The 26002-nt window shown below is 48.4% G+C and overlaps 1 protein-coding gene and 1 long non-coding RNA gene across 3 annotated transcripts; one reads left to right on the top strand and one right to left on the bottom strand.

The window, feature by feature from the left end:
* Positions 1 to 1992: 1992 nt before the first annotated feature.
* Positions 1993 to 25402, bottom strand: LOC118218140 (serum response factor-like). 2 transcript variants are annotated; one of them, XM_035400563.1, is made up of 8 exons: positions 24223 to 25402; positions 18573 to 18839; positions 9841 to 10072; positions 7756 to 7893; positions 7124 to 7240; positions 6252 to 6443; positions 5877 to 5953; positions 1993 to 4986 (listed from the first exon to the last, which is right to left on the bottom strand). In XM_035400563.1, exons 1-8 carry the CDS (start codon positions 24871 to 24873, stop codon positions 4888 to 4890), a joined length of 1773 nt encoding a protein of 590 aa, XP_035256454.1. In that variant the 5' UTR covers positions 24874 to 25402; the 3' UTR covers positions 1993 to 4887. The 2 variants fall into 2 exon arrangements, with proteins under 2 accessions (XP_035256454.1, XP_035256455.1); XM_035400564.1 differs by lacking the exon at positions 7756 to 7893.
* Positions 11839 to 12039, top strand: LOC118218142. The gene is made up of 2 exons (XR_004763378.1): positions 11839 to 11883; positions 11925 to 12039. It is a non-coding gene; the product is annotated as an uncharacterized LOC118218142 (long non-coding RNA).
* Positions 25403 to 26002: the final 600 nt, after the last annotated feature.

The raw sequence follows: 26002 nt of genomic DNA, 5'->3' as shown, positions 1-26002 counted from the left end.
CCAGACTGTGCATCCCAGCAAGAACCAATGAGTGTATTGGTCTCATGCACAGTTTTGGGGTAACACCGTAAACGGTAACTCACCAAGCATATCAATAGTTTTACTAGACAGCTCTGCTCTGGAATAGATGTTTCAGTGTCCAGATGAATCCTTCTATCATTTTATACAAATCGTAATTCGGTCATCGACTGGGATATATCACACATACAAGATGAAGTAACCTCAGTTAGGGCTCCCTGAGATGTTGTTAGTTTAGGTACCTGGACAAACATATTTTTTCAGGTTAAAGTTGCTTCTTCATGGCGCAAGGTTCACAAAAGTGCATATATCCTAGCAGCTTTATCTGCTAGGATAGAAGGTATTGGTGTCAGAGAACAATTGGATGAATGCCTGGCAGAAGTAGATAGTCTTGCTTTCTGGGATTCATGGTCTTGCCAACCATTCTATCAGCACACCCCAGTCAATGCATGTCTACGTGAACCCATATTCACACAAACATCCACATAACAGGTTTTGAAGTTAATGGAGTCAGATAAACCTGTACCTGTACCTCCCTGCGACCAAATTTAAATCCTGATTTATATATATATATATATATATATATATATATATATATATATACACACACACACACACACACTCACCGGCCACTTCATTAGGTACACTTGTTCAACTGCAAACTGCACCCGTTAACGCAAATATCTAATCAGCCAATCACGTGGCAGTAACTCAATGCATGTAGGCATGTAGGCATGGTCAAGACGATCTGCTGAAGTTCAAACTAAGCGTCAGAATGGGAAAGAAAGGAGATTTAAGTGACTTTGAACATGGCATAGTTGTTGTTGCCAGATGGGCTGGCTTGAGTATTTCAAAAACTGCTGATCTACTGGGATTTTCACGCACAACCATCTCTAGGGTTTACAGAGAATGGCCTGAAAAAGAGAAAATATCCAGTGAGCGGCAGTTCTCTGGGCAAAAATGCCTTGTTGATGGCAGAGGCCAGAGGAGAACGGCCAGACTGATTTGAGCTGATATAAAGGCAAAAGTAACTCAAATAACCACTCCTTACAACCGAGCTATGCAGAAGAGCATCTCCTGTCACTTAATGAAGTGGCCAGTGAGTGTGTATATATATATATATATTGACATTAAGTATGTAATATTACAACAATTAGTTCAATTAGTTAAACATTTAGCCAAAATATTTGAGACTGAAGGATTATAAAAACATATAAAAAGGTCCCAGTTATTACAGGTTATATTAAATTAGTTCTTATTCATTTCCTCTGCTTTATTCGGATGTGTGCGATTTGACAGTTTCACTTCTGGTTGTGTATGCTCAAGCTATGATGAATAGAAAATTTGGTTCATTCCAAATTGTGGGAGAAAAAATTGAGGAACTGAAAGAATATGGTAATCTTACTGAAAGATACAGTAGTGCTAAGTAGTTTCATATGTATTTGCTTTAAATGCAGTCCAATGTAATGCATCTGCGTAAAAAGTTAACTGACGAGAGTATTGTTTAAAATATAGCTTTGCAAACCATTTTACCTTTCCTCAACATAAGACATAAACATGTTGGAGAACATTTTAAACATTACAAAGCAATTTAAATTAGATTAAAGAGCAAATCAAAACAACACCTACTGAACATAAAATTAATTTATGACTCATTACACAGCCTCACCACTAGAGGTCCTTAAATGGTAAATGGTAAATGGACTGCATTTATATAGCGCTTTTATCCAAAGCGCTTTACAATTGATGCCTCTTATTCACCAGAGCAGTTAGGGGTTAGGTGTCTTGCTCAGGGACACTTCGACACGCCGAGAGTGGGGATCAAACCGGCAACCCTCCAACTGCCAGACAACTGCTCTTACCTCATGAGCTATGTCCTTATTGTTTGCATCTCATGCCCCCTTTAAACCAGACTACCAAAATATTACACCAGTCCCAGTCCCAGAATTTCACAATCAGAAATATCCACTGATGGCTTATTTATGGTTTTGCTTTTATTTTTTATTACAAAACATTTTCTGTACAGTTACCTTTACACACAGACTCCTCAGATTGGACATCATAACCTTGACTCACCTAACAGCAGAGTCTGAATACATTCATTTTATTTTCACTCTTTTAATTACTATAAATGAAAAGTGTTAATGTTTTGCTTGGCAATAACATTGGGAAAGCAAAAACAAGTGATGTTTCTCTCAGCTGTAAAGAGAATGCATATCGTCATATTTTTTTCCTTTTTTCCTTGACAGAACACTGACGTTTCAGCACACATTTTCAAAAAATGGAAAAAAGCCAGGTTCTGCTTATAACTTGAACTCTGCCTAAGATAAAGTTCTCCAACTCCGAGGGACGCAAGGTTTGGACTTAGTCAAAGTAGCACAATTCAAATTAAGTCTTGTTTTGAAATGCTTACAAGTAGTGAACTACATTTCTACACAATTGAACAAACCAAATGGCACAAGGTCAGTGGATAAACTGGCCATTTTCATATTTGCCCTTTCCCTCCCAGTTTTGAATGACTGGATGTACTGATGAATTGAGATCTGCGCTCTGTTCAGAAATGTGCCGTTAGCCATGGCTGCTTCCCACTGGCCGGTGGACACAGAGTAGGAGGAAGAGGAGGAGGAGGAGGAGGACACCGCGTGCGCTCTTGTGTGACATGCGGGCGCTGGCCGGGTGCGTGGTGAGAAACGGGGCGAAGCAGCCGCATGCGGGGATGCCAGCCGTGTGACACGGAAAAGCCCGGATTGTGTGGCAGGAGGCAAGGCATTTCCCTCGTGTGGCTCTGTTGGTATAGTCAGTGATTTCACACCCAAATTTGTACGCTGTACATGCGTGTAAAATCCGTGCCTGATTGTAAAATCCGGATAGCGGGATAATTTCTGGTGCTGGGACAATAATCCTGCGACCACTGCTGCTCTGCCAAATACACATGCTACCACAACCCTGGCTCTGCAGAATGTGCATGTTAACACCACTGCAGCTCTGCAGAATGCACATGTTAACACCACTGCAGCTCTGCAGAATGCACATGTTAACACCACTGCAGCTCCGCAGAATGTGCATATTAACACCACTGCAGCTCTGCAGAATGCGCATGTTAACACCACTTCAGCTCTGCAGAATGTGCATGTTAACACCACTGCAGCTCTGCAGAATGTGCATGTTAACACCACTGCAGCTCTGCAGAATGTGCATGTTAACACCACTGCAGCTCTGCAGAATGTGCATGTTAACACCACTGCAGCTCTGCAGAATGTGCATGTTAACACCACTGCATGTGATACTCATGCATGCAGCAGGAGACGCGCTGCTCCACAGTGCAGTTCAGAACATCAAAGCCACACACTGGAGCTAACTCCAGCTTCTCACTGTCTCCAGCTTACAGTAACTGACACAGAAACTGAATATGCTGTTAAATGTCCTCCCCGTAAGCAGTGACTCATAGTGATGCACAGCATTGACAGATGCCCCACCCCTCCCAGGACCTCTGATACCCAAGGGAGAGGTAGCATGGGGGGTAAAACAGAGGTAGTATGTGAGTCATTCAACCATTGAGATAGCAGTCCCTTTTCTACCAGTGGAACCAGGCTGGACTTTGACTCTTTGAGAGTTTTAGTCCGTTTTACTCCCCCCCCCCCCCCCCCCCACTTCCCTAGGTCCCCTTCACGCACTCTCGTGACCACATGGTCTAAACATTCCACAATTTCAAAATGAAAAAGGTTAGGGAGCCAAGCCAGCCTTTAGCGTGTTCCTGATAATACAGCAAACCCCAAATCTATGGTATTAAATAATCACACTGACCAGGTCCGAGCGTGAGGAGCTGACACAGCAGACTAGAGGGAGTTTGCAACTGCGACTAGCTGATCAGAAACACGGTAAACCTGCAGCTGCTGCAGCTTACATCAGCACCCATGCAGCTAGGGGGCAGAAACACCCTCCCACCCCCCACTGAGCTCTTCATCAACGCTGGACTAACCCAGAGATGACAATAGAATGCAGGGGTGCCAGCCGTGGGACATGGAAAGGGCCGGATTCTGTGGCACTGCCAACACTTACAGGCCCAGTCTGGGCCCCGCTGGGAGACACACCCCTCACACACGTCTAGAGCTCCTGCGTTTTTGGCACAAGATTCTGTCTAAAAAAACCCAAAATGAAAGTGCTTTGGCTCGTGGCTCTGATTCCTATAGAATATATAAATCAACATAATATACACGTATATTACATTCATTTACATACATAATGTGTAAATAAATTTCAGAAAGTCATAAGTCATATGAACATACAAAACCAATACATTAAAAAAATGCCCCATGCAGTTTTTAGCACAAATGGGCTAAAAATATCATTTCCGTTTTCATTTAAAAAAAGAATTATATACATTTCCACATTAACCCACTGGATCTTAGATCTTCCCTCAGCCACCTGTTTAACATCCCCACCCCAAACGAAAGTGTGTGCACATGCACGCACGCACGCACAAACACCACACGTTCACACGTGTACACACGTACACACACACACGCACATACACACACAAACACCCCACATAGACACACACACACACGCACATACACACACAAACACCACACACACATACATACACACACACGCATGTACACACACACCTCTTTGGCTGTGGTGTGAAGCTGCAGCACTTGCTTTGTGTGCGTATCAGAAAGGACCCTTTTTAAAAGCACACACACAGCTATCCGCACAGCGTGGGTCCGGAGGTCCTGGCCTTCCTCGTATGTTTATATAATGCTGTGAGAAGGCATCTGTGAATAATGGTGGCAGCGTCCGTGTGTCCTAGAGGTGGTGCTAACGTCCGTGTGTCCTGGGGTTGAGTCTGGCACGTCAGGCCATCTGTCAGTCGCCCTTGGTTGTGTGGGCAGAGTCCAGGTTGACCACCTGCAGCTCTGTCAGGTTACTGCTGCTGCCCCCGGCGGACTGCTGACCAATCACCATCTGCCATGGAGCAAAGACCAGTCAGCAGATTGCTTACCTACTTGACGTACTGATAGGAGCAAAAAACACTTACATTTTTAACAAAGATGTTGATACAACAACAGAGAAATAAACACTGCAGTTGTTCTGAAATGTAGTATTTTAGTTTTCAAACTGCTTAGGATAAAGATATGTGTACTGGGCACCACACTGGCAGGACACCCTGAGGCTCCTCCCTCGGAAAGTTCTGGAAAGTTTTGGAGCCATGGAACCGGCTCATATATGCCCAGCTAAACTTCATTACATTACGGGCATTGAGCAGACTTATCCAGAGTGACTTTTGCTTTTTTTTTTTTTTAAACATGGTGCACATTTATACTGCAGCGGTGGAGATTAAGTATCAGGTAAAATGGCAGTGTCGTACCAGTGCCCTTTAGGGTACAAGGCCAGTTTCTCAAACATTATACTACACTGCCACCTATTTCTTCCTGCAACCTTCCTGGAAAACTCCTCCCTAATCCATCCAGGAAATTAATGGATTTGATGCATATGTGGAAGAGGGGATAATGGAGGGCAGGGACAGAGAGAAGAGACAGAACAGGGACAGAGAGTAGAGAGAACAGGGACAGAGAGAAGAGAGAGAACAGGGATAGAGCATGGATAGAGCAGAGACAGAACAGGGATAGAGCAGAGACAGAGAGAAGAGACAGAACAGGGACAGAGAGAATGGACAGAGAGAAGACAGAAAACAGAGGCAGAGAGAAGAGAGAGAACAGGGACAGAGAGAAGAGAGAGAGAGAAGACAGAAAACAGACAGAGAGAAGAGAGAACAGTGACAGAGAGAAGAGAGAACAGGGACAGAGAGAAGAGAGAGAACAGGGATGGAGCAGGGACAGGGCAGTTGGTCGTACTGGGTGTAGCTGCACTGCAGATACGGGGATCTGGACTGCTCCAGGGGGCGCTGTGAGGAACACCTGAGGCACAGCTCCTGAGGGACGGAACACAGAAAAACACAGCGCCCAATCAGAACACATCTCTGCCTGTACCACAGTAATGACTGGCTAGATCCATTGTCAATCAACAGCTTTACAACAGGCCACACTCAGTCTTTAAATAATTCAGTTGCTAGCCCCCAGTTTGTTAGCGCTATTTAGTTAAATTAAAGTCAGTAGATATCCAGCACTGTGCTCTTCTAAGCATGGCTGTGCCTGCCATTGTGACCTTTGACTCTTCTGTCCCTTTCCTATTGGTGGGGAGTGGGTGGCGCTGGCGTGCTATTGGCTCACCTGCGTCCTGGCCCTGCGTATGGGACACCTGCATGGCGGTGGGCGCTTGCGAGAAGGCGTTGAGCACAGCCAAGCTTCCATCAGCCAGCGTGGGTGTGGAAGCGTACATCACCGTGTGCGGGCTCGGGTACATCATGTGACCCCCCATGGATGTGGGCACTGAGGAAGTGACGATGGTGGCAGGTACACTCACTGTGGGGGGGCGGGGGGCAGTGGGAGAGATCAGCTTCAACTTTAAACAGAATCATTAAGACAGCTGCATAGCTGAACATACATCACTGTCCTAGTGTCACATAATATACATTTCCAGGACTGACTTATGTAGCAATCACGAGTTAAAGGTTTGACTGAACAGAAAGAGGCAGTCTGACTGCACATCTCATAGATGCAAATGGGTAACTGATGAATGGCTGGCACCAGTAATGCTTCCAGGGATGCCTGTGGATTTCAGCATCCATCCTCTAGGTGGTGCTGCTGCATTTGTGGAAATGAGCCTGCACTGAAAGCTCATACTTATGGCACAAAATGATAACTGTACTGGTCCATCCATCCACACAACATCTAACCCACTTATTCCTGGGCAGGGTTGAGGGCGGCTGGAGCCTATCCCAGTGGGCACTGGGCGAGAGGCAGATCTATGCCCTGGACAGGCCGCCACTCCATCGCAGGGCACCGGCAACACCCAGTCACACATCTAACAGCACTGGTATTAGACTAAAATGATAGATCCTGTGTAAGTCAGGCTCTCTTCTGTTGTCTTTGTACTTTACTGTACGTTGACCTGTCCAAGCCATTTACCACGTGCTTGGCATGGTCCACATTTTCATGAGTGCCAGCTTGGCACGTGCTGCAGGAGCGCCCCCTACAGGTACCTGTGGAGCTGCTGGAGGACTGGGAGGCCTCAGTGCTGCTGTCGCTGCTGTTGATGGAGCCCTGCTGTGGGGGGAGGGGCACCTGGATGGCCTGGAGCTGCTGTGGAACTCCTGCCCCTGGGAGACATGAGGGAGAGACAACATCTTCACAACACTACCACAGCGTTACAGCAACGTAAACACTGCAACAGCGTTACAGCAACGTAAACACTGCAACAGCGTTACATCAAGCCTTTCTGTGTGTAACAGCAGCCTCTATATTCACATGCACACACACACACAGACAAACACTCTCTCGCACACATATACACACACACATATGCATGCACGAGCACACGTACAGATGCACCTATGCGTGTGCGTACACACAGACAGACACACCTACATGTATGCGTGCATACACCACATGCACATGCACACACACGCACGCACACACACACGCGTACACACACACACACGCACGCACACACGCACACGCACGCACATACACACACTCACACTATACACACGCACGCATGCACACACACACACACACACACACACACACTCACACATACACGCACGCATGCACACACACACACTCACACTACACACATGCACGCACACACACACACGCACGCACACACACACACCTGTGAGCGAGACGGTGGCAGGGAAGCGGAAGACGGCCTGCTGGCTGTGCGGAGCCTGAGTCGCCGTGGCAGTGAAGCTGGGGCCCTGCTGCAGCTGAGTCAGCGGAATGGTGGGGGCACCGGGGGGGATCGGAGTGCCTGTGGGGTGGGGGAGGGGGGACGCATCACTACTGAGTGTGTGTGTGTGTGCATGTGTGTGTGTATGTGCACGTGTGTGTGGGTGTGTGTGTGTGTGTGTATGTGCACGTGTGTGTGGGTGTGTGTGTGTGTGTGTATGCACATGTATGCATGCCCAGCACAGCTGCATGTCTGCAGTCACCAACTCTTTGAATACCATAAGCACCGCCCACAGGGAGACTGGCTCCACACTATAAGCACCGCCCACAGGGAGACTGGCTCTACACTATAAGCACCGCCCACAGGGAGACTGGCTCTACACTATAAGCACCGCCCACAGGGAGACTGGCTCTACACTATAAGCACCGCCCACAGGGAGACTGGCTCTACACTATAAGCACCGCCCACAGGGAGACTGGCTCTACACTATAAGCACCGCCCACAGGGAGACTAACCCCACATGGCTGAAGATAATTCTGGCCCATTCCCTATCAATAAAAGCTTTTCTTTTCCATCAAAAGGTTCTAAAATAAATTCTACCTGTAGAAATAAAATTTTAAAAGCTTGCACCTCTATCAAATAAAAACCTCTTGTTGTGATATGAGCCACAGAAACTGGGCATTTTGAAACATTCTGCCACAATGCAGACCAATATTACCAAATAACCTGGAGGGGATCGGCCTTCTCCCCCTGTCCCCTCAGGTGTCCCACAGGGCTCAGTGTTTTGTCCTCTCCTCTCATCTCTGCAGATGACTTGGTCCAGTTATCTCTGCTCATGCCATATCGTATCACTGCTATGCTGATGCCACTCAACCCCCTCATGTTCTTCCTCTGACAAGCAAGCTCAGGCACGTATCTCTGCATGCCTAGCTGATTTCCTCCCACATCAGGTAACTCAGCCTACGGAAGACAGAACTCTCCTGGCAAAGAGTTCCCCGCGGACTGAAGCTCCAGTCGCTGTCGATGGCTCTGCAGGGTCCCCCTCCCACTCAGGACCCCCCTCCTCTTCTCAGCCTGAGCCTGAATGACCAGCAGAGCTTCCCTAAGCTCAGTACAGCAGCTGTCCGTCTGGTCCTGCGGGTTCTCTCTTCACAACACCATCAAAATACAGCCCTGCTTAACAGAGAGGCTACACAGCAACCTGCACAACCCAGGTAATCTCACCTGGGCTACTCTAGTGCCTTGCTGTTTGGTCTAATGGCCTGTACGCACAGACCCCTGCACCCGGCCCAGGACGCCGCTGCTGCTGCCGGGTCTTCCACCTCTTTAAGTACACACAGGCCACACCACTTTTCAACACCCTTCACTGGCTTCAGGTAGGTCCCTCTTATATTCAGGACCTCTCACACTCATACCAAGCTGTGGATAGTTTATAGTGCTTTTTGGTTTTCTGATGATGATCACCTGACACTCCAACCAGACCTTTCTGTTCAGCATCCTCCTGCCAGCAGGCTTTCCCATCCATCTGAGCTCCCAGCAGCCTCTGCTGACGGCCCACGAAAAATGGCTTAATAAACATTTAAGGAAGAGCTCCAGTAATCAGTGAATATTCATTAGTAATTACAGACCAGGCTTGGCCATTTTTGTCTGTGTGGTTTTTGATTACTTTCTACAAGCAGTCAGAACTTGTTTGGAAACAGTTTCCTTTTTGGATCTTTTGGGCTGTATGACGGCAGAAGACTGAATGCAGCAGTGCAAAGCTTGTCTGTCTATCAGGAAGGACTGAGAAGCTAATCCATGTCTTATGAAGCATAGTATGGAAAGACGTCAGACTGCTTTAAAGAGCCCAATGAATATTTCCAAAGCAAAATAATCCAAATGCTACATTTTTCCCCCACTGCCATGATTCCTGATCATGTAACCATCGGAAACCACAAATGAGGAACCCAGAGAGCGTTCCACTGAGGAGGTGTAGGACCTGCCGGAGGCTGGGATGGGGTGCGGGACCCCACGGCTCCCCCTGCTCACCTGGCATGAAGGTGAAGCCGCTGGGCAGCTGCATGACGCTGCCGGTGGAGCCGCTGGTCTTCAGCACGGTCCCGTTGGCGCTGCTGATGCTGTTGGTGCTGGCAGAGACAGGGGCCAGGTAGTTGGTGATGGGGAAGGAGGTGGCACTGCTGACCTGCATGGTGGTGGAGGTGGCGGAGGCGCTGGTGGTGCCGGGCAGGCTGGTCACTGTGAAGGCGGGTTTCAGGGTGTCCTGAGGACAGATGGTGACACACACAACGACGTTAAACCCCGACATACACAGCCACGCCCCCAGACTGACACAGCCCCGCCCTCAGTTTACAAAGCCCCTCCCTCAGATTAACATAGCCCTGCCCTCAGACCAACACAGCCACACCCTCAGACCAACACAGCCACGCCCCCAGAGCTCATCTCACAGGAGATCCCTGATCACTGGATCTGCTTCATACTCGGAGGCCTGAGCTGACATTCCCATCGCATAAGGAACAAACTCAGTGGCTCCGATTAAAACTTGATAATAACAGAAAACCAACCATTATGAGTCTGGTGCGAGTAAAGACTACAGAACACCAGAAACAAATCTCTGAAGTCCTCTGAACAACTGACGCCATAAAGTAAGAATGTAGGAGGACTTCTTTACAGGTGAGGAAATATCAAAATACAGACTAAATAATAAACACATGCTTTACGCCTTCAACAATATCTGCGAAAAGAACAAATTACTGCAGCCCTGACTGATGCAACAAGAAACAATGGTCTTCTCAGCCAGCATCTGCTGATAGGAGCTTAAAATCGGTATCGGCCCAATGAGATAATGGAAGGGTGCAAATTATGGGGCGGTTTGGGGGGGTCTAGCCCCCCTAACTGAGACTTGAACCCCACTGAAGGACGTAAACACAAAAGGTTAGAGGGGTTCTAAAATTTTTACCTACACCAAGTAATTCTTCTAGTAAATACTCAAATGTGTTTCCACAGGTATGTCTTAAATGAAACTGTACTACAATTTCAAACACCCCTTCGGTGGATTCCTTAACCATTGAGTTTATCTGAGCAACACTGGCTCACTCATTACATTGGCATTAATTGCTAAGAGAAAAATTGTACTTCTGCATACTTACTGAAAGACACCTGAGCTCCCAGGGCCTCCCTGGTCCGCGTTTGCAATCACACCCCCCCTCCCCGGGGTCCACAATCTCACAGACCCCCCCCCAAAAACCCAGAGTGTCATTCGAACTCTGTTGGTAAGTCAACTGAGCAACAGCAGGCTGTAGGTTTACTTCAGTAAATAACCATGCAGTTATTTCCCTCATTTCTGTAGGCTTGCTCAGCCTTTTAATAATTCATTATCTTTGCTGTTACACTGCAGAGGTTTTATATTTTATGGCTGTACACTGAATCATGCACACATGAACAACATCATGAATACAGCTGATAAATCTTATAGGTGTATGTCAGCTGCCATGAACTGCTTTGTGACTTAGTTGCGCAGGTTATTAGGCCTAATTAAATGAGTAATTGAGATGACTCTGGAATAACAATGTGAAGACTTGATGATTTCTCTTTAGGTGCCTTCATGAGGAGGCTGTTGGCAAGCTGCCACAGAAGGCCTGCTTAAAGCCTACAATATCCAGGGTGCACCACTGACCATTCTAAACAAGCTTAAAGCCTAACAACCCGCCAAAGCCTGGAGCTGGCTAACCTTCCCCACAGCCACAGAGCTGCACTGATCAGAACAGAGAAATATAGGCTAAACACAGACTCCAGCTTCAGTGAGAGCTTCAGCAGGATCAATCAGCTTCAGCTCCAAAGCTGCTCTCTAGCCTTTGAAAATCTTGGTAGGAGGGATAATAATAACCAGTGTTCTGCACTACAAAGTTCCTAAAACTGTGACAGGTTTCCATGACAACAGGTCTCACAGCAGGGTCTCCATGCAAAGAAGGGTTTAGTTCTGGTAGAATCCACTGTTCTGAACACTGACAAACTGGGGCTTTTTGTACAGAGCACCGCACCCAACTCACATCAACGCCCTGCCACAGGTGACAGGTCAGATGGGCGGGTTAAGTGTGAGAGTCTGGAGGTGAAAGGTCAGATGGGCGGGTTAAGTGTGAGAGTCTGGAGGTGAAAGGTCAGATGGGCGGGTTAAGTGTGAGAGTCTGGAGGTGAAAGGTCAGATGGGCGGGTTAAGTGTGAGAGTCTGGAGGTGAAAGGTCAGATGGGTGGGTTAAGTGTGAGAGTCTGGAGGTGAAAGGTCAGATGGGCGGGTTAAGTGTGAGAGTCTGGAGGTGAAAGGTCAGATGGGCGGGTTAAGTGTGAGAGTCTGGAGGTGACAGGTCAGATGGGCGGGTTAAGTGTGAGAGTCTGGAGGTGAAAGGTCAGATGGGCGGGTTAAGTGTGAGAGTCTGGAGGTGAAAGGTCAGATGGGCGGGTTAAGTGTGAGAGTCTGGAGGTGAAAGTGGACAGAGGTCTGACAGGAAAAACTACACAGGGGCGACTGGCTGCTCGGGATGGGATGGGACGGGGGGGGGGGGGGGGGCATGGGATGGTTAACATGGTGGGGGACAACCTCTTACATTTTTAAAACCCTACTGTACTACAACCCAGTAACTCAACAAACCCAGATACAGACACGGCACACCAAAGTCTTCTGTGGAGGATAAACGCACATCCACACTACAATCGGAGTGATACTGAAGTCTTACTGTATGTGCTGTCAGCATATAAACCTTTACCTGAACATGATGCATTTACCTGAACATGACACATGCATTACCTCTGGCACCAGAAACATAAACAAAGGGAGTTACGAAGGTTGGAAGGATTTTCCATCGTCAGTAATCCTGACCCGGCAGTACCCCGTACACGTTCACTTTTAAACACACAGTACAGAGTAAACACAGCCTCTCAGCCAGAGACTGAGAGAGAAGCAGGAGGGGTGTAAGTAACAGACACAGCCCGTCTGCATGCTTATGTTTAACGAGCTGCTGTTATATGTAACTTATTCAGTGGGGGAGGGGTAATAATTACCCAGCATGCAGTTCAGTGTGCAAGGCCGAGGGAGGGGTTCCTTGATCCGAGAACACACACCAGGTTTTGCTGATAAGGCCCATCAACCCCCCCCCCCACCCCGCCCCCGCTGTGCCCCACTCCCTGTCATCCCAAATCTCACAGGAAGTGAGGAGATTATTGTACAGGGGCCTAAACTCCATTTTCTGTGACAGAGTTGTGAGGTCATTACTCCAAACACAGAAAAAGCAAATATCTGGGGGGAGGGGGAGGGGTCAGTCGAGGGCCTCTTCCCATGAACACAGGGTGGGTAGAGCAGCAGTGCTGGGGACCTGTAGCTGCAGTACATGCGCCCATGCAGGGAACATGGAGGACTGAGCCTGCAGTCAATCCCACAATCCTGTGCAAAGCAGAATAACAAGACTTCTGTTAAGATGTGAAAAGTACAATCAGCTTGGTTAAAGATGGGCTGCTCAGCGATTTCTACCCTAACAGAGCTGGAATCAGAGGGTAAGCCTGTACCAGACAGAAACTCAATCTCATTTTTTGAGGTTTCTCTTGCCTCGCCACCTGGACCCCACCTCTGTGCACGGTTTAAAGCCTTACTGACGACGCCTCTCCAGACCTTCTCCAGATTCTGCCCGTGTGCTTATGCACGTTTATCCATGTGTTATTATCTCTGAGTGGAGATGGTGCTGTAACGGACGACACCCCCCATGTGACCCCACTGCCCTGTCCCCCCTGTCCCCCCTGTCCCCACTGCCCTGTCCCCACTGTGTTGTCCTCGCCCCCTACAGGCCCACCACCACAATGCAGCTCCAAGGACTGACTCAGCAGCACCCAGAGCATCTGTGGCTTTAACACAGCCCGCTCCGCTACAGAAGACACACAGCATTAAACAACACAAATCAACATGCAGAACAACAGAGAAAAGGCTTTGCTTTGTTGGATTCCTGATTAACAGCATTAGGCAAAAAAATGCTGCTCCATCTAATGAAGTCAAAAACACTTGCACTTTAAACCTCAACATCTGAGCATTATGACAGTTAAGAGGGAATAAATGGGGAGAGAGAGCGAGCAGTTATGCGGCCCAAGCTAAAAATCACAAAGCCCACTTCTGTCCAAATATGGAGGTAGTGCTCAACTTAAAAAAAAAAAAAAAACCCAGAACAAACAGCTCTCACTGAGCATGAGCCACTGCAGGTAGAAACTGAAAGCATGACTGTGCCAGCAGGGACAGGAGTATGCAGCAGCAAGTGTTACAAACACCCAGAGGGGGGGGAGGCAGGAAGGATCATAAACCCCAGGGGGGGAGGGGGGGGGCAGGAAGGGTTAAAAAGTTAAAAACCCCTAGAAGGAGGGGCACCTGACAGTGCAGTGGGCTGACTGTACCCCAGGCCTGCCTCAACTCCAGCACTAATCTCCCGTATACCACCCCCCACCCACCTCCTGCCCCCCCCCACCCACCTCCTGCCCCCCCCCACCCGTCACGCCACCAGCACTGAGGAGCTCAGGTCCCCCCCCCCAGGACTACCACCCCCCCACCCCCCCTACTGCTGCCAGGCACGAGAACCTCAGGGCTAAAAAAGGAAAGGCAGAGCCATCTGAAGAGAGCAGCCAATAGCTGTTCCCCTGGCAAGTCTTTCACCAACAAAAAAGAGGGGGGGGGTTGTGTTCCTTATCTGCACCCCTCCCCTCAGCTCTGCCCCTCTCGGGCAGGAGAAACCCAATTTAGGAGCAGCCCTGTGATAAGGGCGCGTGTCAGTGTAAATGAACTTTCCGTTATCTCGCTGACACTCACAGACGGGCCTGCAGCCCCTCTGCCACAGCCCAGCCACAGCTCACAGAGCTGCACGACCACAGCCCCAACAAAATAACCCCACACTTAAGCGCCCCACGATTAGGGCTCCCATCCACAGCCCGGCCTGTCTGAGCGCCACAGCGCTCCCCTGCTCCTCCCCAAACGGCCCACGGAACACCTCCGCATGGGAACCTAAGGAGCTTCTCCCAAAAATACCATTACCGAGACATCTGGCAAACGCATAAAAGCTCAAACCAGTCATTAAAAAAAAGCATCCAGAACTTTCACTGCTTTGTCCCTCCACTGTGAGGGATAAACTGAAGCGTTCCTTTCACCGGTTAGCCATACATTTCTACCGCTGGAGCCAGTCCACCAGCTGACCAGGGCATAAAACGACCAGCAAATCACAGCAATCGGTCTCAAGATGAGAGGGCCTCTAATTTAAAGAGGAGAACTGGGCATGAACGTCAACTTTAACAGCATTCCTTCAGCGGATAAAGCTCATAAAGGGCACATCTGAGCCAACCCGCACATCCTCATCTCCAGATAAGGACAGGGCCTGTTTGCACCACAGGCCGACCGATGTGGGAAGACATCAGTGCTTGATAACAAAAAGCAAATACACGGCGTCACAAATGACAGCTGCTATGATGTCATTTATGGGTACTCTGCAGGGAGTCCTTATGACATCAGCATCATCACTGAAAGAGTGTGACTCTGGCTCCTTGCTCCGACTCCTCTGAACAGCCAGTGACTCCAGAACCCTACTGTCCTTACAGGAAGAACTTTCCAGAACCAGCAGCCACAACCATAAGCTGTACAGTGAGCTCTTTATAAGCGTAATTATCAGTAAGCTGGCGAACAAATATTACACTTTATAGCCTGAACTTTACAAGACACAGTTCCCATTAATAATATTTGAAAAGTATTTTTTTTTATGAACGTCTCCCCTCTAACAGAAACCTGAGGTGGAACGTAACAGCTCCCTTAATTGAGACTCATTTGTTCAGGCAGATCTCATTCTCAAAGAGCCATGCAGAGTAAATCCATTATAATGTAACACCCCTGGGTGATGTGCAAATGCAATGTAAGAACAGCGTTATGTTTGGGGGGGCAGGGTACGAGCTTGCTGTATTGCAGGTTTTTTTTTTTTTGGGGGCGGGGGGGGTCCTGCTCAATGGCAGTTTGTTTGGGAGGGAGGTCCGCTCAATGGCGGTTTGTTTGCGGGGGGGCTGCGCATATATACCTGCCCTACAGCAAGGTCTGCGCAGACAGAGCTTCTCTACAGCAGGGTCTGCACAGACAGAGCTTCTCTACAGCAAGGTCTGTGCAGACGGAGCAGCTCTACAGCAGGGTCTGCGCAGACAGAGCTTCTCTACAGCAAGGTCTGCGCAGACAGAGCTTCTCTACAGCAGGGCCTGCGCAGACAGAGCTTCTCTACAGCAAGGTCTGCGCAGACAGAGCTTCTCTACAGCAGGGCCTGCACAGACAGAGCTTCTCTACAGCAAGGTCTGTGCAGACGGAGCAGCTCTACAGCAGGGTCTGCGCGGACAGAGCTTCTCTACAGCAAGGTCTGCGCAGACAGAGCTTCTCTACAGCAGGGCCTGCGCAGACAGAGCTTCTCTACAGCAAGGTCTGTGCAGTCGGAGCAGCTCTACAGCAGGGTCTGCGCAGACAGACAGATGAAGGTGGTTTATGGCTGCAGGATGTGGGACTTACATTAGCTCCAGGGTTCTGATGTGTTTGAAAGCGCTGTTTAACTTCACACAGCCGGCCCCAGCCACACCCATCCATTCTGCTGTTTATAGAAGTGTGTAGGAGACTAAACTGAGCCCCCCCCCCCTCACCCCCAACCCCTTTGGCTAGGAGAGACAGAGGGGAGCACAGCTTTGTGCCTGAGCCAGGAAAGGGCAGCAGACGCCCCCCCCTCCCCAATGGAGCACTACTGCCAAGTGGCTCCATTCCATTTGTCCTCCGATGTAACCCCCCCATATACATACTCCCCCATATCACAAAATAAGACAGAAAGAGTGTGGGACTCGCAGACTGACAGCTGAGGCTTATAAGGAATGCAAGGGACCCCAGCCAAAGGAGCAGGCAGGCAAAGTATACCATATATGGGCATGGAGACAGAATGTACATTTTATCAATGAGAAGGGCGAGCTCCAGAGTGTCGGACATCTTGTGCTTTCACACGACGAGACCAAGAACAATCACAAAACCTGCTCCACACACACCGAGCCGGTGGTAAACGAGGACCCAGTGAAGGGATGTCGCCTTCGACAGAAAGCCTAAATTAAATAAAGAGAGGAGAAAAAGGCGGAGAACACAGTGCATGAACCTTTTCACTGCAAAGCCCAGCCTCCACCAGCAGGGGGGGACGCAGAGAGCACTACAGCACAACACCAGGAACAGGAAGGACTGGCCTAGCGCAGAGACACAGGGGTAGCAGGGGTGTCCAATCCAAGTGGATCCAACTACAGTACACTGTTTTGCGCAAGCGCACGTACTGGTACGTTTGTTCACTAAGCCTGTACGTAGCTGCACCATTAAACCAAACCACAGCACCAACAAACCAAACCACAGCACCAAAAAAACCAAACCACGCCACCAGGTTTCAAAGCCTCCATTTTCTGTGCAGTTCACTGTAGCTCCATCTGATGAATCAGTTCTCAGCTCCAGGTGTCCCTGGAGAATCCCCTGTGTGTCCATTAGTCCTCATTATCACTGATGCTGCCATTAGTGCATCTGCACTGGATCACCAACTAAAAAGTGTTATTAAAACTCCATGTTATATTCAGGTCAACACCCATTAAGTCATTCGACACAGCGCCCTACACACGCACTGCACGCATACTACACACACCCTACACACACCCTACACACACCCTACCCGCACCCTACACACACCCTGAGACAAAAACAGGAAACCTCAACGCATTCAAAACAAACGGCAGCAGGAAATGGGGCCAGTGTCACTAAAATGTAATAACATCACTAAAATAAACCCTGATAACTACACCAGCTGGGCCGCACAGTCCACTCTGTACTGCCACCACTGGTGAGTGTTCAGTACTGTGGAAGCCACAGAAATACTGAGCACCAGTGGCGCCCATGCCAGTGAAAGACACCACAGATGAAATCGCAGGAGGTCGGCAGGCAGGCTCACTTCTGGGACCGCGGCTCTTGCACCCTGTTGCGGCTCCCTGTGTTTTATTTCCTGTTTGGATTACTCCCCTTTCATTCCCTCACAGCTGATGTGCTGGCTGGGGTGAGGCTGAAGGGGTGTGGCTTGTAATTGTAAGCACCTGGCTGGGCTCCAGAAAAGGGCTTAGGTTGCCCAAGGACCGGAGCTTCCTCCAAGATTGGGTATCATCTAGCTGACCCTTGTTTTTTTCGGGTTTTGGGCATTATTGTTACTGTCCCCCTTTTATCTAATAAATTAATTTCAATTTTTGAAACTCGTTGTGTGTCTCCACTATGTTGTGGCTGTGAGTTCTGGCCTAACAGAAATCTGGGATGGACTAAAGCTGAAACACCTTCACCTGCACCCCCATGAGCCCAGCACAGGACTCCCCTGAGCCAGGCTCCCAACAGCGTAACAGCACAGGCTTACAGGTAGCCATGGCAACTCTCTCTTCACCTCCTGTGACACATCATTAACTCCATGAAAAAAAGACATCTGGCTTTCAAGAGAAACTTTAATGGCCAGGTCCACCAGACTCACACCAGCTGTCAATAATTATTATAAGTTGATATGATAGCCGTTAGCGCTGGCATGGTCAGGAATCAATCACCAGGCAGTAGGGCCCATCCATGACCAGGAGCATTAACGGTATGAGCCACCCAGCAGCCCCTACAATACCCATTTAAAAAATAATAGTGATAATAATAATAACAACAATTAATTCATATCAATATTATACACCTTGGTTTCTCCGCAGCTGTCGGACTCGGACACCTGGTAGGTGAGGTCGGTCTCCTCGAAGCCGGTGGCGCTCATGCGCTGGTCGGTGGAGGGGTCGGAGCGGGGCGGCGAGTCGGGCGAGTTGAGGCAGGTCTGGATCAGGGCCTTGCCCGTCTCGCTGGTGATCATGGGCTGCAGCTTGCGCGTGGCGAAGGTGTACACGTGCCCCGTCTCGCTGGCCACCAGCAGCAGCACCTGCGTGCCCGTCAGCGTGGAGAGCTCGTACGCCTGCGGGGAGGGAGCGGGAGAGAGAGATGAAGAACTCCACTCTGCATTCTCTCTCATCTGCAGCGGCAGGGCCCTACAGCCCAGACCTCAAAAACCTTCTTTAAATACACCCAGCAGCATGGTACAGACAGCAGTGAGGTACAGCCAGCAGTGTGATATAGCCAGCAGTGTGGTACACCCAGCAGTGTGGTACAGCCAGCAGTGTGGTACACCCAGCAGTGCGGTACAGCCAGCAGTGTGTTACAGGTAGCAGTGAGGAACAGCCAATAGTGTGGAACAGCCAACAGTGTGGTACAGTCAGCAGTGTGGTACAACACTAAAATCTTAGAGCCCAAAGGACGGCTTTTCTATGGGACTCTGCTGGCAGTGCTGTACCTGTGAGCACAGTGATGCACTTTAAATGCTACAGTGAAAGCATGGAGCTATGCAACCATGTCATTTCTACGGATGGGTTAGGGGGAGGCTGCTCAACCCCGTTCCTGGAAATATACCGTCCTGTACATTTACATTTCAACATGTTGGCACACCTGATCCTACTAATGAGATCTCCAGCTGTGGAATGAATTGTGCTTTGTTAGGGTTGGAGTGAAAAGCTAAAGGGTGGAGGAACTCCAGGAACAGGGTTGGGCAGCTCTGGGTTAATGCTAGTGTTGAGTTGCGACACACCAGCCTGCCTGAATGAGTGCGTCAGTAAAGACCAGGCTTTTTAAATACAGATTCTCTACTGAAAAGAACGAGTAGACACTGCTGCTCTCCCACATAAGAGGAGGAAGCTACAGGCTCCAAATCCGGATCCTTTCACTCCGAACATGGAACAGCCAGAGGGACCGACCTGTTCACAATCAGCAGCAACAATGCACAGCTCAGAACAGCGCACAGCGCTAATCTGATTACCAGGTAATCACAGATGTTTCAATCATGTGGAATCAGAGACAAGAACTTTCCTCAACAGTGCAGCCACCTAACCCAAAAGAAAAAATCTCCACGCTGAAGACAGGAATAATCAAAACATTACACTCGTGACCTATGGCCTGTATCAACATTACTAAAATAGCAGATGACAAAGCTCAAAAAATAGAACAAGCAGGATTACAGGGGATTCTGGGAGTAACTGAATTCCGCAGGGAGAAACTACAAGAAACTGCTGGAAAGAGAAAAGAGGGAAGTAAACTGTGATGCGCATTTCATGTGATGCGGACCGATTATGTGCAGCAGTGCAACCTCTGGAGGGTGAGCTCCAGGGCCATTTATTATAACATAACATAACATAATGACGAGAACTGGCGATTCAGCCCAACAATGCTCGCCAATGCTCCCCTCATTTCATCTCCAAACAGCACATCATATGGCAGCAAATATTCTACCTCCTATTGGATCAGGGTCCAGTGGATCAGCTCTTATTGGAGCAGGGGCAAGTAGATCAGCTCTTATTGGAGCAGGGGCCAGTGGATCAGCTCTTATTGGAGCAGGGGCCAGTGGATCAGCTCTTATTGGAGCAGGGCCCAGTGGAACAGCTCTTATTGGAGCAGGGGCCAGTGGATCAGCTCTTATTGGAGTAGGGGCCAGTGGATCAGCTCTTATTGGAGCAGGGGCCAGTGGATCAGCTCTTATTGGAGCAGGGCCCAGTGGAACAGCTCTTATTGGAGCAGGGCCCAGTGGAACAGCTCTTATTGGAGCAGGGGCCAGTGGATCAGCTCTTATTGGAGCAGGGGCAAGTAGATCAGCTCTTATTGGAGTAGGGGCCAGTGGATCAGCTCTTATTGGAGCAGGGGCCAGTGGATCAGCTCTTATTGGAGCAGGGCCCAGTGGATCAGCTCTTATTGGAGCAGGGGCCAGTGGATCAGCTCTTATTGGAGCAGGGCCCAGTGGATCAGCTCTTATTGGTGCAGGGGCCAGTCCTAACATGCCAATGCCACACATCTCTTTACAGACAGAGGAAGGAAGTGGGGGTATGGCAGACACCCACACTGTTATTCTTCTGCAGTACTGCCCTGTACTTCACATCAATCAGACAGCAGCACTGTCCATCACACTAGTCCCCTCCCCCTTACTGCTCTCAACACTGTCCATCACACTAGTCCCCTCCCCCTTACTGCTCTCAACACTGTCCATCACACCAGTCCCCTCCCCCTTACTGCTCTCAACACTGTCCATCACACCAGTCCCCTCCCCCTTACTGCTCTCAACACTGTCCATCACACCAGTCCCCTCCCCCTTACTGCTCTCAACACTGTCCATCACACCAGTCCCCTCCCCCTTACTGCTCTCAACACTGTCCATCACACCAGTCCCCACCCCTGGCCCCACACCAACCCTCTCTCAGAGAAGCTGGGTATAGGTTATACAAACAAAGAGCTCAAACAGGGCCTTAAATAAACAGCACTGAGAATTTAATTAATTAGCCTCTTTCAAACTACACAGAGGTAAAGCAATTCCAGGACATGGGTCTCCATGGAAACGCTGCAGGTGTAGACCTCAGCAAAGACCCTTTATAAACCATAACAGCTGACTCCTGCCTCATTTCCCATATGGGTTCCTGATATAAAGAAATATATTATGTCACTTATTTGAGATCACCACACTGTTTCCAAGACAACAGCACGGGGAACCCAATCTCTGCATTCTAAAGACAGGTGCTGGGCATATCAGTGGTTACAGGCAGTTCTGTAAGTAACTACAATATCACGTTTAATAACTTTCTGTGCTCTACTTCGGTAAATAAAATGCAGAATCACTTTGTATTTGAATCAAGAAGCTGCTATAATGGCCTTGTGGTGGTGAAAAGGGTGTTCCAAAACCTCCATTATGACCGCAATCAGAATCCCTGCACCCAAGGTCATGGGCAGTGATCGTGGCCCCTCATTGGCCAATGCATTCACCTACACTCCGTTGGAAACGCACCACCATTAAATCCACCAATCATCCTTCCCGCAACTGTGTCTAACCTTAGAACAGAATCTACACTTTCAAATGACACCTGTTTAGACAGAATTTACACATTCCAACTACACCAGTTTACACAGAATCTACACATTCCAACTACACCAGTTACACAGAATCTACACATTCCAACTACACCCGTTTGCACAGAATCTACACATTCCAACTACACCTGTTTACACAGAATCTACACATTCCAACTACACCCGTTTACACAGAATAGACACATTCCAACTACACCAGTTTACACAGAATCTACACATTCCAACTACACCAGTTACACAGAATCTACACATTCCAACTACACCCGTTTGCACAGAATCTACACATTCCAACTACACCTGTTTACACAGAATCTACACATTCCAACTACACCCGTTTACACAGAATAGACACATTCCAACTACACCTGTTTACACAGAATAGACACATTCATATGCTCACAGCCACTAATCTGCACCTGAGTGGGCTGCACCTCAGCACAGCTCATTGCCTCAGGCATGGTGCAGGATAAGACATGAAGTAATAATAAATTATTACACGTGATCAGCAACAGCAAGAATGGTCACATGACACGGCCTGCTCCACCGGGATCTGGGTGCAGAGGGCACTCACAGTAACCTGACAGAACTGCCAGTTTCTGTTTGAAAGGACACAGTAGAAGGAAGAACAGTTCAACAGAAACAGGCTCACAGTTATCAGGGTGGGGGCTGCAGATCAGGTTAAATAAAGTTACACAAAGCCAAGCCCCAAAACCAACATATACCCACAATGCCTACTTCACATTATAGCTAGCATATACATACACTGCCTACTGTACAGTATAGCATGTACCTACACTGCCTACTGTACAGTACAGCATATACCAACATTGCTTACTGTACAGTGTAGCATATGCCTACAACGCCTACTGTACAGTATAGCATATACCTACACTGCCTACAGCACAGTTTAGCTTATACCTTCACCCCCTACAGCACAGTATAGCATATACCTACACTGCCTACTGCACAGTATAGCATATACCTACACTGCCTATTATACAGTACACTGCTTGCTGTATGGACTAGTACAGTGTTTCCCAACCTTTTTCCTTTTGCGGCACACTTTCCAAATTTACAGAATCTTATGGCACACCGCGAGCGAAGTACTGACATTGATGTGACATGCCAACAGTAGGCCTAAATGTTCTTTTGGGGTTTTAATTAAGCGATGTGTATTTTAATTACATTTATTTTGGCTTTTGTGAATGGGATTTGTTCATTTAAGTTTTTTAAATTCATTTAAACATTAAACATTTTTTTAAAGGATTTTTCACATGGCTCACCTGACCTCGTCTGACGGCACACCAGAGTGCCGTGGCACACCAGTTGGGAAATGCTGGACTAGTAGGCTACATACCAACAGTGCCTACTGTACATTGTAGCATTTAGCAATGCTACATACTGGTTAGCATGGGTGTGCGCTAATGCACAGTTTCATAGGGCATGGGAACTGCAGGAGGCCTTCCGACAATGTACACACAGGAAAGTGCCTAATCCTCCCCACAGAGACTTCACAGACAGCAGCAGATTAGACTGATTTGTGGAAAACCTCATGCACCACTGCAGGACACCAGGGGCAGATTTGTTATTCAGCATATGACTACTGTTACTAAAGGGACAAAACTGGCCATTGCCCTCCCTCACTGTCAACAAATAATCACACACTGAGTATAAGGACACTAAGCAAGGGTCATGATGACACATTTTTCTGACTTCGTAAATATGTTCCAAGTCAACTACAGATGAGAGGGGTGTGTGCGTGTGACTACAGCTGCTGCTGCATGGGGCGGGGGTTGAAACAGAATATGCCAGTTGCTCTTTTCTATTTACAGCGAAAGGCCAGTCAGTCTGCTGGAGCGGCAGTAAAGACACCATGTGCCTCGGAGTCCCGCATCACCGCCCAGGACCGCACGTGCAAGGAACGTCCTCGCGCTGTATTTGTAAACATCCAAGACACGCGGCATGGTGGACTGCGAATAATATTCTACAACTTACTTCTCTTCCACCTTGATGCACCCTGCGATCACTCTTATCCATAGGCTACTCTTACCTTTCCGTAAACCCTACTGCTCCTTGGTCGTTTCAGAAAAACGCCAAACCATGAAAGATAGGTGTACTGGTAGCAAAGTAAGAAGATACACGAGAAATGTTCTTTGTTCTAGATAGATACATTCTGAACATAACCAATAATACATTTTCACTGACATACGCTTGCAGTAAATAGCACACACGTGCATCCGGCACAGTGGAAGTCGGATGATGATCGGAATGGCGAAAGTTCAGTTCTGGAACTGACGACTAGGCTATTCGTGGAAGCAGACTTTCTTTATAAATAAAGTTTTACTTTTAAGCGAAGAAGACAACACTCCCAGTCTGCTACGTGATAAACATTAACTAACCTTTTTCATGATGCCAGTCTTCCTCTTACTGAAAGTCGTGTACCGCCTCAGTTTGTTGTCGATAAACTCCATTTTAATCTTCACTCGGCCACGGGTCTTCTTCCCAGGTTTTGCCCCGGCAACCACGCCGGACACTACACCGTAGCCACCGGGCTGCACGCCCGCCTCCTGTCCCACAACCGCGGCGTCCATCTCGGCTCTCTCACGCTTCACCCCTCTTCTGCTGTCCCCAACTGAACCCACGGGGTCATCGTCATCCCCCGAATCAGAGTCAGCGTCCGAACCGCTGTATGCCTGAGGTAGGTTTTCCCTGTCTGGATCAAATCTGCCCCCGGAGGCACCAAGCCCGGCGTTCATGCATGGTATAGAACCTTGGCCAGTGCCCTGTAATGTGGTCAATCCTGCTCCGTTACCCGGCCTAGCCCCACTTCTTGAACCCATTCCAGTCCCGTTTCCCCCCAACATCCCTGACCCGTCGCCCGGTCGCCCTACCCCCGCGAGGCTATCACCCACCACGGTCGCCGTTAATCCTGTTCTGACCAAGCCGGGCCGAATCCCGCCACCGATCACTGCCGAGCTTTCACCAGTATTACCCCTGCCGGACGAGGACCCGTTTCCAGTTGGTGCCGACCCAGCCTGGCTAGGTAACATTATATTACGCGAACAGCCGTGTCTCCAAAATGCCAGTCAGTCCCTGGCGTGCAAGTATGTTCGTGAAATTACAGCAAGGCACAGACACTAATCTGGCAAAGGTAAACAAACAGGAAAAACTACGGGTCCCAATGGTTAAAATGGGTCCCGGATCGCTTTAAAATAGCAAAGCAAGTTTCCCAAAGTGGTGCCCTTAAGACCCTTCACCCCAGCTCAGTCAAACTCTACCTCCCTTATTTCCAAAACTCGCTGCACATTCTCCAAAAGGAAAACGCATATAACGCCCCTCTGATTACTCCGCCATGTTATGTAGTTCACCAGATAAACATTTAAGATGTCGTCGGTTTCCGCCTGAAAGGTACACTGGCCGTACCACTCTCCAAATACACACAATGCGTCGCGTGAGAACAGCACAAATATAAGCAAAATATTATACTCCCGAAATTAACAATATGAACGTGGACGAATATATTGACTAGAGATCTACTTTCCTCCTTATAAAGAGATACAATGTTCCCTTTTATGGTGGTGTCTCTCCTTATTTGGTGAGTCACAGCGTCGCGTTTCTATTGGCTGTCGAGGATATGAACAGGAGAGCGATTGGTCAAAATGACGTTTCATTAGAATACATACCACAATGGTTGGGTTCACTTAGACGTCACCGAGGGGAAGGACAGACTGAGGCTTGTGTGCAATGCAAATAGCTACTGTACCCGAAAAGTTACACTACCAGTTAGCTAGTACTGCAAAATATTTTTTCTCGAAAGATATAGTTATCGAGCAGGCAAGCCCTAACATTACACTCTATAATAGGGCGAGAGGAATAATCAATGTTCTTGCTTTACACCTTTAAACTTTGGATGCCCAAAATCGTCTACGGAAAATTATATTGCGAGATGGTTTATTAAACATTCGAACACTACCTTACTGCAGCGACCCTGATTTGATTAACTGCTCAACAGTTTTAATGAACTGTTTAACGTCGTGGTTTATTTGCGGACCTTTCATATTATCACACAAGCTATTTCTGCATGCGAACTCTAGTAATATTATTTGGGAAATATGTTGCGTATCCGTTTCAAGAGAATGGCACGCGCGGGGACGCAGTGGCCGCATGTCGACGCTGTGG

This window comes from Anguilla anguilla, chromosome 18, assembly GCF_013347855.1.
Source record: "Anguilla anguilla isolate fAngAng1 chromosome 18, fAngAng1.pri, whole genome shotgun sequence".
Lineage (NCBI taxonomy): Eukaryota > Metazoa > Chordata > Actinopteri > Anguilliformes > Anguillidae > Anguilla > Anguilla anguilla.
The sequence above is the reverse complement of the archived record's forward strand: the minus strand, read 5'-3'. Positions and strand labels throughout refer to the sequence as shown.

What these genes read in the sequence shown, in the direction of transcription:
- LOC118218140 (XM_035400563.1), bottom strand. Translation starts at nt 24,873, where the DNA reads ATGTTACCTAGCCAGGCTGGGTCGGCACCAACTGGAAACGGGTCCTCG. An exon ending in TGCCACCGTCTCGCTCACAG is followed by an intron (nt 7,241 to 7,755) that starts GTGTGTGTGTGT and finishes CATGTCTCCCAG; the next exon opens with GGGCAGGAGTTCCACAGCAG. An exon ending in GTCCTCCAGCAGCTCCACAG is followed by an intron (nt 6,444 to 7,123) that starts GTACCTGTAGGG and finishes GCCCCCCCACAG; the next exon opens with TGAGTGTACCTGCCACCATC.